This window comes from Petromyzon marinus, chromosome 19, assembly GCF_048934315.1.
Source record: "Petromyzon marinus isolate PM22_M1 ecotype Great Lakes invasive population chromosome 19, UKy_Petmar_22M1.pri1.0, whole genome shotgun sequence".
NCBI lineage: Eukaryota > Metazoa > Chordata > Hyperoartia > Petromyzontiformes > Petromyzontidae > Petromyzon > Petromyzon marinus.
In genome coordinates, this window is record NC_133685.1 from 1,496,281 (window position 1) to 1,515,762 (window position 19,482).

Here is a 19,482-nt window from a genome sequence, read left to right on the forward strand (position 1 = left end):
GACTGACACAGTGACACAGAAGTGACTGGCACAGTGACAAACACGTGACTGACACAGTGACACAGAAGTGACTGACACAGTGACAGAGAAGTGACTCACACAGTGACACAGAAGTGACTGAGACAGTGACACAGAAGTGACTGGCACAGTGACACAGAAGTGACTGACACAGTGACACAGAAGTGACTGACACAGTGACAGAGAAGTGACTGACACAGTGACACAGAAGTGACTGACACAGTGACAGAGAAGTGACTCACACAGTGACACAGAAGTGACTGACACAGTGACATAGAAGTGACTGACACAGAAGTGACTGACACAGTGACTCAGAACACAGAAGTGACTGACACAGAAGTGACTGACACAGTGACACAGAAGTGACTGAGACAGTGACACAGAAGTGACTGACACAGTGGCACAGAAGTGACTGACACAGTGACACAGAAGTGACTCACACAGCGACACAGAAGTGACTGACACAGTGACACAGAAGTGACTGACACAGAAGTGACTGACACAGTGACACAGAAGTGACTGACACAGAAGTGGCTGACACAGTGACACAGAAGTGACTGACACAGTGACACAGAAGTGACTGAGACAGTGACACAGAAGTGACTGACACAGAAGTGACTGACACAGTGACACAGAAGTGACTGACACAGTGACACAGAAGTGACTGACACAGTGACACAGAAGTGACTGACACAGTGACACAGAAGTGACTGACACAGTGACACAGAAGTGACTAACACAGAAGTGACTGACACAGTGACACAGAAGTGACTGACACAGTGACACAGAAGTGACTGAGACAGTGACACAGAAGTGACTGACACAGTGACATAGAAGTGACTGACACAGAAGTGACTGACACAGTGACACAGAAGTGACTGACACAGTGACACAGAAGTGACTGAGACAGTGACACAGAAGTAACTGACACAGTGACATAGAAGTGACTGACACAGTGACACAGAAGTGACTGATACAGTGACACAGAAGTGACTGAGACAGTGACACAGAAGTGACTGACACAGTGACACAGAAGTGACTGGCACAGTGACACAGAAGTGACTGGCACAGTGACACAGAAGTGACTGACACAGCGACACAGAAGTGACTGACACAGTGACACAGAAATGACTGACACAGAAGTGACTGACACAGTGACATAGAAGTGACTGACACAGAAGTGACTGACACAGTGACACAGAAGTGACTGACACAGTGACACAGAAGTGACTGAGACAGTGACACAGAAGTAACTGACACAGTGACATAGAAGTGACTGACACAGTGACACAGAAGTGACTGATACAGTGACACAGAAGTGACTGAGACAGTGACACAGAAGTGACTGACACAGTGACACAGAAGTGACTGGCACAGTGACACAGAAGTGACTGACACAGCGACACAGAAGTGACTGACACAGTGACACAGAAGTGACTGACACAGAAGTGACTGACACAGTGACACAGAAGTGACTGGCACAGTGACACAGAAGTGACTGACACAGCGACACAGAAGTGACTGACACAGTGACACAGAAGTGACTGACACAGAAGTGACTGACACAGTGACACAGAAGTGACTGACACAGAAGTGACTGACACAGTGACACAGAACACAGAAGTGACTGCACTACACACTACACTACACACTGCACTACACTACACACTACACTACACACTGCACTACACACTGCACTACACACTGCACTACACACTACACTACACACTACACGCTATACTACACACTATACTACACACTACACTACACACTATACTACACACTACACTACACACTACACTACACTACATACTACACTACGTACTACACTACACTAAACACTACAGAACGTCCGGTCGGGACAACACGCCGGTCTCATCATCATCACCACCATCAGCATCATCACCATCACCAGTATCATCACCAGCATCATCACCATCATCACCATCACTTCCATCATCACCACCACCATCACCACCAACACCGCAGCGGTGCGCCGGCAGTCTCGAGCGGCACTCACCGTGGCGCTGCCGGGATGCAGAGACAGATTCATGGCAGCCGCGGGGACTCCGAGCTCGGAATTACGAGCAGGGCGAATAGAATAACGCGAGATGAGCAGAGGGAGAGAGACAGAGGGAGAGAGGGAGAGAGACAGAGAGACAGAGGGAGAGACACAGAGGGAGATGAGATGAAGAGATACAGAGAGAGACACAGAGGGAGATGAGATGAAGAGAGACAGAGGGAGAGACACAGAGGGAGATGAGATGAAGAGAGAACGAGAGAGATAATGTTCCAAGAGCGCTCCGTACAGCGATTGCACCGCACGTGTGCGCGGCGCTGATGAATGATGCAGTTCCCAGCCCCTCCCCTCTGCCCTCTCCAGCCCCTCCCCTCCACCACCCCCAACCTTCCAGGCTTTGGGCGAAATGATGGGGGGTAGGGAGGTGTGGGGGGCAGGGAGATGTGGGGGGTAGGGAGGTGTGGGGGGAGGTCTCAACAATTCACGCCCTCGCTCGCCGTAGCCAATCAACGCAGAACATCCCCGCCTACCCACCCACCCACTCGACCTCCATCACAATCAGCACTACCACACCACCAGCACTACCACCCTCCACCACCATCACTACCACCCTCCACCACCATCACTACCACCCTCCACCACACCACCAGCACTACCACCCTCCACCACACCACCATCACTGACACCCTCCACCACACCACCATCACTACCACCCTCCACCACCATCACTACCACCCGCCACCACACCACCATCACTACCACCCTCCACCACACCACCATCACTACCACCCTCCACCACCCCACCATCACTACCACCCTTCACCACACCACCATCACTACCACCCTCCACCACCATCACTACCACCCTCCACCACACCACCATCACTACCACCCTCCACCACCATCACTACCACCCTCCACCACACCACCATCACTACCACCCTCCACCACACCACCATCACTACCACCCTCCACCACACCACCATCACTACCACCCTCCACCACACCACCATCACTACCACCCTCCACCACACCACCATCACTACCACCCTCCACCACACCACCATCACTACCACCCTCCACCACACCACCATCACCACCACCCTCCACCACACCACCAGCACTACCACCCTCCACCACACCACCATCACTACCACCCTTCACCACACCACCATCACTACCACCCTCCACCACCATCACTACCACCCTTCACCACACCACCATCACTACCACCCTCCACCACACCACCAGCACTATCACCCTCCACCACACCACCATCACTACCACCCTCCACCACACCACCAGCACTACCACCCTTCACCACACCACCATCACTACCACCCTTCACCACACCACCATCACTACCACCCACCACCACACCACCATCACTACCACCCTCCACCACACTGCCATCACTACCACCCTCCACCACACCACCATCACTACCACCCTCCACCACACCACCATCACTACCACCCTTCACCACCCCACCATCACTACCACCCTCCACCATACCACCATCACTACCACCCTTCACCACACCACCATCACTACCACCCTCCACCACACCACCATCACTACCACCCTCCACCACACCACCATCACTACCACCCTTAACCACACCACCAGCACTACCACCCTTCACCACACCACCAGCACTACCACCCTTCACCACACCGCCAGCACTACCACCCTTCACCACACCACCATCACTACCACCCTCCACCACACCACCAGCACTGCGGCGAGCCGGTTCGAGTCCATCTCCGGCGCGGCAGATTAAACAATGGAGGGGAAAGTTTATTAAATCAGCCCCCCCCCGCCCCCCCGCCCCCCCGCCCCCCCGCCCCCCCGCCCCCCCGCCCCCCCGCCCCCCCGCCCCCCGCAGCCTCTGTCCGCTCACCACCTGCACCAAAGACAAAGATCCCCGTGTAGCCTTCACAGACTGTTGGGGCAAGTGCTGTTAGGGAGTAAGACCTGTAAAGGCCACCATGGCACAGGAGGGGGTGGGTGGCCAGCACCACGCCCGAAGTGGCGATGTTTACACACCGCACCAGGTGCTCATTTGAGGCCGAGTCGACCTAGGGGAGGCCCAGTATCGGTTTATAACTTTAGATAATCGTCGCTGGTGTTGGCCGTGATGCAGGAATCGAATACGGGTTGCCAGGTTCTTAGCGCAGCGTCGTGCTGACCGCTACACCACCGCTCCCCACAACCAGCACCGCCACAACCACCACCAACACCACCACAACCACCACCAACACCACCACAACCATCACCAACACCACTGCTCCCCACAACCAGCATCGCCACAACCACCACCAACACCACCACCACCACCACAACCACCACCAACACCACCACAACCACCACCAACAGCACAACCACCACAACCACCAACACCACCACAACCACCACCAACACCACCACAACCAACACCACCACAACCACCACCAACAGCACAACCACCACAACCACCACCAACACCACCACAACCAGCACCAACACCACCACAACTACCACCAGCACCGCCACAACCACCACCAACAGCGCAACCACCACCAACAGCACAACCACCACAACCACCACCAACACCACCAACAACACAACCACCACCAACAGCACAACCACCACAACCACCACCAACATCACCAACAACACACCCACCACAACCACCACAACCACCACAACCACCACCAACACCACAACCACCACAACCACCACCAACACCACCAACAACACAACCACCACCAACAACACAACCACCACCAACAGCACAACCACCACAACCACCACCAACACCACAACCACCACAACCACCACAACCACCACCAACAGCACAACCACCACAACCACCACCAACAGCACAACCACCACAACCACCACCAACAGCACAACCACCACAACCACCACCAACAGCACAACCACCACAACCACCACAACCACCACAACCACCACCAACACCACAACCACCACCAACACCACAACCACCACCACCACAACCACCACCAACAGCACAACCACCACAACCACCACAACCACCACCAACAGCACAACCATCAGCAGCAGCAGCAGGGGCGGCGAGGCCCCGTAGAAAGTCAAGATCGCCCACGACGACCTTGACATTGAGAAGTGAACGCCCGCTCCTTCTCCTGTGCTGCCCCCTAGAGGCCTGTGGACTCCCCCTGCCCACGGCGAGCGTGTCTGCCCGAGCCCCACAGTCTCCTGCGCCTCTCGCCCTCTGCGACGCGAACACCGCCGTGCAGCAGCAGCAGCAGCGCTTTGTGTGCAGACGCATTGAGACGCGGTGCCCGATCCACTTTGTCACGACATCGTCGTCGTCTTTGTGACGAGGGTTGGTGGGGGGTGGATCGTGAGGATGGGGGTTACAGGACGTGCGGTGGGCATCGTGGACACGGGAGTCCTTCACCCACCAATAGTTGGATCCTCGCGGCTGAGTTTAAACTAAACTGTGAAACCAAACTCAACCAAGGGGCTGATCACTTGGCAATTTATAGCAGCAGCCAAATACTCTAAAACGCGTGATGTTGAGTCTAAATGTGGAGGGGGGGAACGGGAGGACCCGGGGAAAAATCCACGCGACCACGGGGAGAGAGACGCGCAAAATTCAAACATGTCGACGTTCGGATCAAGGATCGAACCCTCGACTTCCTGCACGCCAGGCGAGGTAGTTAACATCTCGCTACCGTGGCTGGGAGAAGGGGGAGTCACGTGAAGCGCTGAAGAAGAGGTGAAGGTGCTGAGAGAAGAGTCTCCGCCAGAGGGAGCTTCGTAGAACTCCTCCAGAGTGTATTTGGCCTACTCTTTCAGGTTGATGGGAGTACCCACAGTTTACCCAACCAGGCGCAACCTGCCCATCGACAGTGGTTGCCGGGCGGACAACGACGGAGGGGATTTAAGAAACGCGCTTCGTTGTATCGAATGCCGCGCCGGGAGATCGAACCGGCCACCGTCTGGATGTCGAGTCCCGTGCGTCAACCATGACGCCACGGCAGCATCCACGTTCAACATCGGCATCAGTCACTTCAACACGTGGACTTTCGCGACCAATATTAGTCACGATAACGTTTCATGTTTTCTTTATGTCGCGTAACTGCAAATGTGCCCTACATCCACCTCCACCCGACACAGCCAATCGGTAAGGATTGTGACCACAATCAGCATCATCAGGCAATCGCCGGATGATGCTGGTTGTAAGCACCAGCGAGACGTCGTACTCAATGGTAAAAGTTGTGGGGTTTTTTCTCTAAAACACAACCGGTGGCCGTTTGTCTCCAACCCCCCTAACCTCCAACTCGTTTCCCACGCACCTGACAATAACAACAGTGTGTTTGTAGATTTGCTATCGGCGCTGTTGTTTCGATAGCGCAGGGCGATCATCACGAAGAGAGGCGCTGCCGCTGTTTCACAGACAAAGCGTGCGGTGGTTTCACAGTAGGAGGCGATGTTGCTGCTGCTGCTACTGTTTGTAATCTCTATCGAGTAATATTTCAGTGTCACTTTTACAAATTTGGGAAATTTGGATAATGGCCTCCTATCTCCATATGACGTCAACGTGGCTTCTAACGTCCGATGCGAAGCAGACGGCGCGTGGTGTTTAACGGTTGTTAACACACCGCAGTGATAGCCAGGGCGGCCTGCTGGATGGGAACCGCGACTCCCACCCCACACCACCCCCTCCGCAACAACGAGCTGGGCCGCCGCGTCACCGCCAAAGCAGGTCACAAAGACGAACACGTGACTGAGATGAGAACCCTGAGCCGAGTTGTGGCCCCTATGGGGTAGCCGTCGTGGTTATGTGCGCTTCTTCCCACGCGATTTATGCAGCAATCTCCCACTCACGAGAGACAGGGGGGGATGAGAGGGTGGGTGGGGGCAGGGGAAGGGGGGGGCTTATCATCACCAATTCGTCGCTTGCCACCGGTGGAGTAAAGTCAATTGGATCTGGAGTCGGGTCCAGTGTGGATGATGAAGCACGCTCGCCACACAGACCGTGGGCTTTTCATCATCGTCGTCGTCATTGTTGTTGTTATTCACGGTAATTGCAACTCGTAGGGCGTTGCCGTCGACGCCGCGCGGTATCAGCTCACTCTGGAAGAGCGAGAGAGAGAGAGAGGGCGACTCAGAGTCGCGAGGAACCACAGATGAGCGGGAGGGAAGCAGCAGCCATGAAATCAGCTGCCACCAAATTCCCACCACCACCACCACCCCACCAAGCTCCGCGGTCCACTACGTATGAAGGTGTTTATCGGACTACTGATGAGTGTCCACGTGTCGGGCGAAACTGCAGCAACCCGTGAAAAAAAACCACGCGCGCGAGAGGGCCACGTGCTTGAGTGGCACGCAGACGGAGGGGGTGGAGTCCACGTGGCGCTGTGCCGCCTTCTCCTGGCGAGTCGTCGGGGTACGGCCACTTCGTGGACGAGCGCTTCGCTAAGTCGTAGTCATCTCTACGGGGTGCCGCAAAGCAACAATCCACCCGGCGCCAGCGCACATCGCTCCCATGGCTGCCACTCCATCGTTCGTCTTGGACAGCGGCCAACAGACGCGCCCTGCCCCAGCCCAACAACGAGCTAACCGCTACGCCAGGCTCCCCACACGCTGCCACGAGCACACACCACACACACCACACACACCCACGCCCTACACGCACGGCACGGTGCAGCTTTCGAGCGCGCGAGCAGTGGAACCGCACCGAGGCCCGTGCCAGCCACCCCGAACGCCTGCACTGGCGAAGCTTACACGCGACCACTGCATGCCACCTGTGACAATGAACCAGCACATTCAGCGACATGATGCTACAGACGTAATTTGTCTTGTCGTAGTTTTTAAGCAACACTCGGTACCGCTAAATAGCTGCAGGGTTGCTGGGAGTTTTGTTTCCCCACCACTGATTTTGGTCTTTTCGAGAGGTCATGGAACCACTTGAACTCGCCCATCCGTGTCCCGTGGAGGACACGCGCCCCACGCCCACGCACCCACGGTAGAGGTGTCCGCCGGGGGTGTCCCGGTTCTGTGGCCCTACACTGCCTATCTCCCGGCGCGGCAGCTGAATCAATGGTGCAAGTTTATTCAATCCCCCCCAGACCCTCCCCGACTCGGTCCACTCAGCGGTGTACGGGTAAATGGGTTCACCACGGTTAGTCTATCAGCGGGTGCCATGTGGTGGGGTAAAGTGTGGGAACTTACACCGCTTCCAAGGTTTCTGGTCAGCATGTAAGAGTAGAGAAAATACATTCCAGAGAGGGGCTCTGTAGAGGTCCCTTCAGTGGAGGTACTTACACCAGCAGTGGCGTGAGCGAGCCATTGCAGGGCTGCGCCTTTATCTTGTACTCGCCATGCTGGCTGAGAGTTTACAGTGCCCTGTGTGAGGCCGTGATGGGAAAGCGTTAATCACAGAATCGGAATCTTGATCAGAATCTTTATTCATCCTGGAGAAATCCGATTAGCTTTGACGATCTTTAATTTCACAATATAATGTAACGTGCAATTGCACAGCCTCGAAAGGCGACCGCATGTCGTGGCCCTGTAGAGAGGCATCCGTGGGTCTCTGGGCGAGTCTGTGGGCTTCTCTGTGGATAGGTCTCGCTGTGGCCATGTGGGTCTCTGTGCCAGTCTATGGGTGCTATAGTGAGAACCAGCCTATGGCTCTCTGAAAACAAACACTCACCGCCTTCGTCACGGACACGGCCTTTTAAATAAACGAACACAAAACCACACGGGTGTAGTGAGACAATGTTGCGAGCAGTGACAAAGGTAGAATGGACCGTGAAAAAAATAAAATCAAGAAACGAGTCTGTGCGAAAACGAACTCGGAAAATAAAAACACAATCACTCACTCGACTGGCGGTGATTCAGGAGTGAGATGGCAGCAGAGATAGAGACAGAGATGCAGATACAAGTAGTGACACCGCAGAGATGTGGTGAAATGAGAGCAGAGAGATGTAGAAGAGACGACGATGAGAGAGAATGGGACGGTTGTGTTCATCATCTCGTTACGTGATTGGGGACTACAATGTGTGTTGCTGTTTGATGCGACCCAATTCGTTCACCAATCCGGGGCCCCTTGAGCTACTCGGGGCCCGTGAGCTCCGTTTGCTTTGCCTTGCGGCGCCACGCGCCGTTGGCGAAGTCGCCGCTGAATGAATCTGCAAAGTTCCTGATTACTCTTCAATCCCGTAGGGACCCTGAGGGATCCATCACCCTCGCTCGCTCAACACCCACTCCGCTGTCCGTCGTGCTCCCGCCTCACCGCTGACTGCTCCTTCAATTCACGCCACGTCGTTTTACTGCCAAGAAAACAAAAAGGCTGCGTGGCAGCGAACTAGCCGCTAGGGTGCATCGTGACCTCGTGCAGACAGCGAGTGTCTGAGTGTGTGAGTGATAGTGTGAGTGATAGTGTGAGTGATAGTGTGAGTGATAGTGTGAGTGATAGTGTGAGTGTGTGTGTGAGTGAGTGGAGTTTGTATGTTCTCCCCCTGTTCTGCAGAGAGTGAGTGTGTGAGTGATAGCGTGAGTGATAGTGTGAGTGATAGTGTGAGTGATAGTGTGAGTGATAGTGTGAGTGTGTGAGTGGAGTTTGTATGTTCTCCCCCTGTTCTGCAGAGAGCGAGTGTCTGAGTGTGTGAGTGATAGTGTGAGTGATTGTGTGAGTGTGTGAGTGAGTGGAGTTTGTATGTTCTCCCCCTGTTCTGCAGAGAGTGGGTGTGTGAGTGATAGTGTGAGTGAGTGAGTGGAGTTTGTATGTTCTCCCCCTGTTCTGCAGAGAGTTAGTGTGTGAGTGATAGTGTGAGTGAGTGAGTGGAGTTTGTATGCTCTCTCTCTGTTCTGCAGAGAGTGAGTGTGTGAGTGATAGTGTGAGTGAGTGAGTGGAGTTTGTATGCTCTCTCCCTGTTCTGCAGAGAGTGAGTGTGTGAGTGATAGTGTGAGTGAGTGAGTGGAGTTTGTATGCTCTCTCCCTGTTCTGCAGAGAGTGAGTGTGTGAGTGATAGTGTGAGTGAGTGGAGTTTGTACGTTCTCCCCCTTTTTCTGCATGGGAAATTGCTGTCCCATGCCGAATGGAAATGAGGTCACGTGAAATAATTGCAGAGGTAGTTCTGCGATATCCGCTTCTTTCACACGAAGGACCGCACACGGTTCCGAGAGATTTCCGAACGGATTCTTGGCCCCGTGACGCGGCATCGATAGCAGCGCTATCCGGACAACCCAAGCCGGTGCCATACAAACACGTGAACCTCCACTCGCACAGATTATCGGTGCATCGTCCACCGCCGGCGACCACTCGGCGAACTTGATCACGACCGCTTCTTTTCATCCGCGCAATTCGCCTCCTCTCCATCGCAAGGCGGCGACTTTCCGCAGACAACGGCGCTCTCGCAGGATTATCGCGCGCGGGGCGCCTCTCAACTCGAGCCCTCAATGCGTCCGCTCCCAGCATCCATCACAACCCGCCGTGGAACAGGTCAAGGAACTGCCTCCTTACAAGCCACGCACGACTGGGTCATTACTGAATTAGCCACAGTGACAGTCAACGCGTTAAAAATACTCCATGTCTCGCTATTTTTCTCTCCTTCAAAATATTACCTCCCGGCTACATGAATTAATTAGGCGTTTCTCGTTCCCAGCATTAATTGCATTTGAACTAAAATTAGACCGCGCAGACCGCCACACGTGACCGACGTGAGATAATGACGCCTGGGATTGTCACAGGCGCACGTGAGGGCGACGGTGGCCCCGGGACATCTCTCCGACGGACAGCTCCTTTGCGACGTCCACTCTGAGCTGCTCGTGCATGGATGGCCACGCTTTCGTACGGGTCGAAGCAGACCGGGCGTCTCCACCTGCTTCAATGAAGGTCCCTTAGCCGACCGCAGCCTCTCGCCTGCGGCTGCACTCACTGCAGTGACCTGCAAGGCGATGCGAGTTGTGCAGGTTGCCATCGCACGCACGCCTCTCTCAACCTTCTCCGGCCCTCCTTGACTGACCTGCTCTTCCCTGATCTCCCCTTGGCCTTCCCTTGCATGCAAACACATTCCTGCGGAGGGGGCTGGTAGGAATGTTGGGTTGCTCGGTCAGTGGCCAGGGTCAACGGCGGCGTGGTGTATTCCGCAAATATGCCCGACTGTGAGGGCGGGCACAAGCCGGCGTGAGTAGGTTAAACGTTGAGTTTTATAAGAGCACCACGGGGTGACCAGCCCCTCCCCACCCAGCCCCACCCCACCCAGCCCCACCCCTCCCACCCCCCACCCAGCCCCACCCTCCCCACCCAGCCCCTCCCCACCCAGCCCCTCCCCACCCAGCCCCACCCCACCCACCCAGCCCCTCCCCACCCTACCCTCCCCACCCAGCCCCTCTCCACCCAGCCCCTCCCTACCCTCCCCTCTCCACCCAGCCCCATCCCTCCCATTTTTTATATCCGAATGTCCGGATACACGTGGACAGACATCCACAGACATACACAATTAATCCCCTGCCTCCTGTGAGAATTAATCCCGGTTGGGCTTCCAGTCCACTACGTTTCCTACCAGTAATGCCCACTAGGAGCGCATTTGTTATATATCCGGGTGTCCGGATACACGTGGACAGACATCCACAGATATACACAATTACTCCCCTACCTCCTGTGAATTAATCCCAGTTGAGCTTCACGTCCATATAAGGGCACCACGGGGTGACCAGCCCCTCCCCACCCAGCCCCACCCCATCCAGCCCCACCCTCCCCACCCAGCCTCTCCCCACCCAGCCCCTCCCTACCTTTCCCTCTCCACCCAGCCCCACCCCTCCTACGTGGACAGACATCCACAGACATACACAATGAATCCCCTGCCTCCTGTGAGAATTAATCCCGGTTGGGCTTCCAGTCCACTACGTTTCCTACCAGTACAATTTATTGGTTTATGTACACACAGACCTTCCCTGGAATCCAGAGTGTCTTGGTTCTTTGTCATCTCTGATCATTATTGGCCTTCCCTGACCATCCCTGACCCTCCTTGACCTTCCCCAACGTACCAATATTCTTAGTCTTTCACAATCTTCCAAACATTATTGGTTCTTCCAACGGTGGACTTCCCCGACAAACTGGCCTGCCCGAATCTCCCGTGGCCTTCCCATGACCTTGCTTGACCTTCCACCGGCGCAACAACCTTCCATGGCCTTCCTTGACCTTCCTTGACCTTCACGGTCACGCCACGAGGGCCCTTCCCGGGCAATGCGTCGGCGTGGCTGTCTCGGAAAGGTCCCCTCGTTCCACGTCCCCAGACGAGCGCGCGAGCGGAGCGCCACGTCTCCTGACACGCGGAGGCGGTAGCCTCATCAATATTCCAGGCACTGCCTCCTGCAGCAGGAGCCCCCCCCCCCAACCCACCGCCTCCCCGCCCCCCGCCACGTCCGCCGCTCAGGCACCGACGCCACGGCACGTGCACAACATTCATCGCCATCGCAAACGCCGCCACTCCGAAGCCATTATTTGCTCAAAAAATAAAATTTTATTGTGAAGTTTTTTTTCTTTTTTTACAATCCAAGCGATTCCGCAGCGCTGGTCGTTCGTACAAATGCAAAGTGTTTTCACCCCCCCCCCCTCCTTCTCTTCCACCCCCCCCTCCTCTCCGGCACCCAGTCAACATCCCACGGGCGAACCTTTTCACGCAATGCCTTTTGCACAACAAATCCGACATTGGAGACGTCGTCGAGTCGATTGACGGAGACTTCGCCTCGACTCAAGTGGTCCGCAATCTGCCGGATCTCTCCACACTCCGGGCGCTCGTCAAAGCCGAGCCTCGACATCGTGGTGCCTTGCCGGGCGATCTCACGAGCCCGTGAGACGTTCGAGCTTGTGGGGGTCGCACGCGGCGCAGCAGCAGTCGGCGGAACAGCGGAAATTCACGATTGGATTGTACAGTACTTCTATGGTACCCTTGTACGTTCCCACGCCCTCGCCAATCAGCGGCGGAGCAGCCTTGGTGAAGTATGGTCACGTAGCCCCCACGGGACCCGCACGAGACGAGGAGGGTGGGGAGGGTGGGGAGGGCCTTCGTCCAGCAGCGGATTGAGAGAAATGGCTTCAGCATGAAGTCGACCGAGCGTGGCGTCACGGAATGAACGAGCCACCTCGAGGGGCGTCTGGGTGTATGCTGCTTCGGCAAGCGCTGCCAGCGACGACTTGGCTACAGAAGGGGGTCTCGGGAATCACTGGGGGTGAGGGGTGAGACGGGCTGGCAATGCCCCTAGGTCCAGGCGTTTCAAATCCGGGCTCACACTCGGGTGGTTGAAACCGTTTTATTTATTGCATTACCGCTAACCGTATGGGAAACCCGGAGAAAAACGGTGACTGGTTTGACGCACAGATTTAAATGTTCAGCAAGAAGCATGGTTACTTATTGAACTGACACACAGAAGGGGGTGCTACTGTGGTGTAATGGTAGCACCACTCGTGACTTGCAACCCAGAGGTCTCTGGTTCGATTCCATCTCCCGGGGCGACAGTCGTCCCAATGATACAAGTTTCAATCAGTCGATTAATTTCTAAACTACCACTAGAATAGGAAATTGATTCTGAAAACGGTTACCGGTTTCGCCCATTACAACCCTAGTCCACAACCCTTGTCCACAACAGATCAATGCATTGCGCAGCTTAGTTGCATGCAATTCTATTGCATGCAATTCTATTGCATGCAATTCTATTGCATGCAACTCTATTGCATGCAACTCTATTGCATGCAACTAAGCGCGCAATCAAGCTGCGATCAATTGCACAGCCGGTTGCTCCCAGTGGGGACAGACTCGACTTTCAAGTAGCGGGCTGCTCGGCGATTTGAAGCGACGCATTTCACGGCGAGCTGCACTGCGATTGGCTCGTTACGATTCCGAATGAGCGCGCCGCGCAACCGCTCGCTCCGAAGTGGACAAAGCGGCCGCAAGCGTTTGCGCGACCGCCCGTCCGGGCGCCCATCGTTCTCGGCGCGCTGCGGTGCCGCTGGGCCGCACGCCGCTATCCAATCAATCGGCAACCGCATCGTCAACGCGGTGCGAGCATCCTGCTCACGGGGTGCAGCAGTTGTCCGTGGGCGAGTGCGCTGAGCCGTGGTCAACTCGCGCGGCGAAGAGCCGAACTCTCAGAGCGACGGGTCGAGGCCCATCCGCCCGGTTCGTCGCAAGGTCGTGAGATGAGGCGGTTGCATGAAGAGGGAAGCCCCCGTCATCCAGCAGTGCATGGGCCATGGCTGATAATCATGATGATCGGAGTTAGGATGAGACACGGGATTAAACGGTCCCAAAAAATAATCCAATCTGGACGAAGCACCGACTCAGTGATTGGGGGGGAGGGGGGTAACACCTGCAACTCCGCACAGATGAATCCAACAATCCATTGCTGTAAACTACATAATCTCCTGGCCGCCTCGACGCTCCGATTAGCCCACACCGCGTCAAGAAGGGGGCGCGCATCAAACGAAAATCGCAAGATCCATCTCCATTGATTCCATTTCGCATCCTCTTTGCAATGCAGCGCGTTGCCAAGTGGAACAAGTAAACTTGCACGGCCGCGTGAACGCAGCTGCCGTAGAACCTCGGTAGCAGGGGGAGCGATCGCTCCCTACACGTGGACACCTACTGCTGCTGCTACTGCTGCTGCTACTGCTGCTGCTACTGCTGCTGCTACTGCTGCTGCTACTGCTGCTGCTACTGCTGCTGCTACTGCTGCTGCTACTGCTGCTGCTACTGCTGCTGCTGCTACTGCTGCTGCTGCTACTGCTGCTGCTGCTACTGCTGCTGCTGCTACTGCTGCTGCTACTGCTGCTACTGCTGCTACTGCTGCTACTGCTTCTACTGTTGCTGCTGCTACTACTGCTGCTACTACTGCTACTGCTGCTGCTACTGCTGCTACTACTGCTACTGCTGCTGCTACTACTGCTGCTACTGCTGCTGCTACTACTGCTACTGCTGCTGCTACTGCTGCTACTGCTGCTGCTGCTACTGCTGCTACTACTGCTGCTGCTACTGCTGCTGCTGCTACTGCTGCTACTGCTGCTGCTGCTACTGCTGCTACTACTGCTACTGCTGCTGCTACTACTGCTGCTACTGCTGCTGCTACTACTGCTACTGCTGCTGCTACTGCTGCTACTGCTGCTGCTGCTACTGCTGCTACTACTGCTGCTACTACTGCTGCTACTGCTGCTACTGCTGCTACTGCTGCTGCTACTGCTGCTACTGCTGCTGCTGCTGCTGCTACTGCTGCTACTGCTGCTACTGCTTCTACTGCTGCTGCTGCTACTACTGCTGCTGCTACTGCTGCTGCTACTGCTGCTACTACTGCTACTGCTGCTGCTACTACTGCTGCTACTGCTGCTGCTACTACTGCTACTGCTGCTGCTACTGCTGCTACTGCTGCTGCTGCTACTGCTGCTACTACTGCTGCTGCTGCTGCTACTGCTGCTGCTGCTACTGCTGCTACTGCTGCTGCTGCTACTGCTGCTGCTACTGCTGCTGCTACTGCTGCTACTACTGCTGCTGCTGCTGCTACTACTGCGACTGCTGCTACTACTGCTACTGCTGCTACTGCTGCTGCTACTGCTGCTGCTACTGCTGCTGCTGCTACTGCTGCTACTGCTGCTGCTACTGCTGCTACTGCCGCTGCTGCTACTACTGCTGCTACTACTGCTGCTGCTACTGCTGCTACTACTGCTACTGCTGCTGCTACTACTGCTGCTACTGCTGCTACTACTGCTGCTACTGCTGCTACTGCTGCTACTGGTGCTGCTACTGCTGCGGCTGCATCAGCCGCCCCCCACAGGATTGTTAGGACACCTCCCGATCCCTCACCGCATCTCAGCACGCTGCGAGCCGGACCTGTGTGCACAGGTGTGCACAGGTGTGCACAGGTGTGCACAGGTGTGCACAGGTGCGCACAGGTGTGCACAGGTGTGCACAGGTGTGCACAGGTGTGGGAGACTGCCTTCAGGGAATAATAAACAACCGGTTGTGTAGGGTTGGGCTGCGAGATGGCAGTACAGAAATGGATTCCTGAATCTATCTGTGCGGAGTTTTGAGTGTGTGTGCGCGCGCGTGTCACGCCCTGCTAATACGTGATAGGGCTGTCTGGTTTGCTCTCACACGGAGTGCAACTTTCATTAATCCTAGAATTCGTGGCCAAACATCCCAATGCAGCAGCACCCTCATGATCATAATCATCATCAGCCATGTTTAATCCACTGCTGGATGAAGCCCTCCCCAACCACCGCTGCCATCCCTCGTGCTCCCGCGACGTAACAATCCGCCCAGCACCTGCGGGTCCCCTGATTTCACCGCTCCATCTCCTCTCATCAATACCAAGCGTGTGCTGCGAAGAAGGGTCATTGCTCGAAACGTCGCCTATTATATACCTTGATCAAGCCCCGTGGAGACAGAGAGAAAAAATCAATATCAGACGGCTATTCCCTCCTTCCCTTAGCTGCGACAGCTGCCACAAGGGAGCAGAATTGACACCAGCGAGTGGCAGGATACAGACGCCCCTAGAGAATGCTCACAGCTGTAACACAGCAACAGCAACAACAACAGCAGCTAGAGGAGTAAGACGCACTGTCGCGGGCAGTGGTAGTGCGCAGTTGTGAGATCACTCCCCTATGAAGCCGGCCACCTGCATTCGATCCCCGGCCACGGACGGTTAACGACATCGATGGCGAGTGATGTCTGACCGGGCGTCCCCCCCCCCTCTAACCCCAGGCAATGTTGTACTGTGCTATACCCCGTCTATGCTCCCCGTGTTCGGCAAACCCCGACTGATCGGCGGCGTGGCGAAGTATGGGCAAAAGATACGCGGCAGCAGTGGCTCGACAAAAGGAGTTCTGATTATAATCATTATTTTAAACACGCCGCGTGTAATAATCCACAACAACAGTAGTCGTGGTGGCGATGGTGGTGATGGTGGTGGTGATTGCGTTACCGTTGGCAGAAGCGGCTGCATTTGCGCTCCCTTATCCTCGTCCATTGCCGGCGAGAGAGGCGCGGGGTGGGGGTCGCCCTGCGATGTTCAGCCGGTGGTGCTCAGCCCGGATGTGCGATGGTCACTCTGTGCTGGTGGCCCTGTGGTGGCCACGCTTTGCCGGTCGCTGGGTGCTGCTCACCGCCGTATTGCTCACGCGCCGCACTTGTCGTGTGCATGCGCGGCTGTCCGCGTCTGCGTCTCCGAGGCGACGGCGAAGCGCGCGGCGAATCGAGGGGGCTTGGGGGGGGCAGCTCGGTCAGAGGCTCCCGCGCCGGTCGCTCCGTCGGCTCAGCGAGGCGCCGAGACTCCTAATCGCCTCGCCACGACGCTCCACGCGTCTCCTCCTCCACCGCTTCCGGAAACGCCATGTATGGAGTGAGGCACGCGGGGCTATCGCGACTCAATAGAGACGCGCCAGCGGTGGTGATGGTGATTACGGCGGTGGTGATGGTGATTACGGTGGTGATGTTTATTCACGAATCGCGACCCCCGTGCGCGTCTCGCCGCCAGCGGGGTCACGGCGCACGGCGACCGGGCGCACCCAGCGCGCGCGTCCGCGTTGCGCAATCGCTGCTGCCCCTGCCGCTGCTGCCCCTGCCGCTGCTGCCCCTGCCGCTGCTGCCCCTGCCGCGGCTGCCCCTGCCGCTGCTGCCCCTGCCGCTGCTGCCCCTGCCGCTGCTGCCCCTGCCGCGGCTGCCCCTGCCGCTGCTGCCCCTGCCGCTGCTGCCGCTGCCGCCGCGTGCAATGAACACTGCCCGGGCGCCGAGAGCGCGTCCGCGTGAGTGGCCGCGCTTTGTTGGCATCGACGCGCGATTGCGCTCACCGTATCTCGATCGCCCCACTGGGGGATCGCGTCCCGCCGCGTAAACAAACAACAACAACAACCACCAGGTGCACTCACTCTGCACGATGCGCAGGGCTTTGTAATCTGAGCGCCCCCCCCCCTCTCTCCCCTGCTCCCTCTCACCAACCCCTGCCCCCACGCTTCACGTCTCATTTCCACCCTCGTCGTCATCTTCCCGCACCCCTCCTCGTCCTCCCTCCTTCTATCCCGCGCACTCCACCGCGAGCAGCGTGGCCAGGAGCCGTGACAAGCGCGGAGCAAGACGGTGGTGGTGGTGGGGGGGCTGCTCGCTGTCATCTCGCACAGAGCTGCCCCCCACTCGCCCCCCACTCGCCCCCCACTCGCTCACGCACGGATCGTGGCTCCCAGCCCAGTGGCTGTTACGCAGCAGGTGCCTTGTGGTCACCTCGTGGTCACAGTGAGGTCACAGTGTGGTCACAGTGTAGTTACCTTATGGTCACTTTGTGGTCCCCTTGTGGTCACCTTGTGGTCACAGTGTGGTCACCTTGTGGTCACAGTGTGGTCACAGTGTGGTCACAGTGTGGTCACCTTTTAGTCACAGTGTAGTCACCTTGTGGTCACAGTGTGGTCACTGTGTGGTCACAGTGTGGTCACAGTGTGGTCACTGTGTGGTCACCTTTTAGTCACAGTGTAGTCACCTTGTGGTCACAGTGTGGTCACAGTGTGGTCACAGTGTGGTCACCTTGTGGTCACTGTGTGGTCACCTTGTGGTCACAGTGTGGTCACTGTGTGGTCACCTTGTGGTCACTGTGTGGTCACCTTGTGGTCACAGTGTGGTCACCTTGTGGTCACTGTGTGGTCACAGTGTGGTCACAGTGTGGTCACCTTGTGGTCACCTTGTGGTCACCTTGTGGTCACTGTGTGGTCACCTTGTGGTCACAGTGTGGTCACAGTGTGGTCACCTTGTGGTCACTGTGTGGTCACAGTGTGGTCACCTTGTGGTCACCTTGTGGTCACTGTGTGGTCACCTTGTGGTCACAGTGTGGTCACCTTTTGGTCACAGTGTGGTCACCTTGTGGTCACAGTGTGGTCCCCTTATGGTCACAGTGTGGTCACTGTGTGGTCACCTTGTGGTCCCCTTGTGGTCACAGTGTGGTCACCTTTTGGTCACAGTGTGGTCACCTTGTGGTCACAGTGTGGTCACCTTGTGGTCACAGTGTGGTCACCTTGTGGTCACCTTGTGGTCACAGTGTGGTCACAGTGTGGTCACCTTGTGGTCACTTTGTGGTCACTGTGTGGTCACAGTGTGGTCACCTTGTGGTCACAGTGTGGTCACCTTGTGGTCACCTTGTGGTCACAGTGTGGTCACAGTGTGGTCACCTTGTGGTCACTGTGTGGTCACAGTGTGGTCACCTTGTGGTCACCTTGTGATCACCTTGTGGTCCCCTTGTGGTCACAGTGTGGTCACAGTGTGGTCACCTTGTGGTCACAGTGTGGTCACAGTGTGGTCACAGTGTGGTCACCTTGTAGTCACAGTGTGGTCACAGTGTGGTCACCTTGTGGTCACAGTGTGGTCACAGTGTGGTTACCTTGTGGTCACCTTGTGGTCACAGTGTGGTCACCTTGTGGTCACCTTGTGGTC

General features: G+C 56.2%; 1 protein-coding gene across 1 annotated transcript in view; it reads right to left on the reverse strand.

The window, feature by feature from the left end:
- LOC116943952 (electroneutral sodium bicarbonate exchanger 1-like) overlaps positions 1–17,635 on the reverse strand; it is a 128,579-nt gene extending 110,944 nt beyond the window's left edge. Inside the window, 1 exon segment of the mRNA XM_032957325.2 lies at positions 16,994–17,635. Coding sequence (XP_032813216.2) covers positions 16,994–17,038 — 45 coding nt within the window. The 5' untranslated portion in view covers positions 17,039–17,635.
- Positions 17,636–19,482: the final 1,847 nt, after the last annotated feature.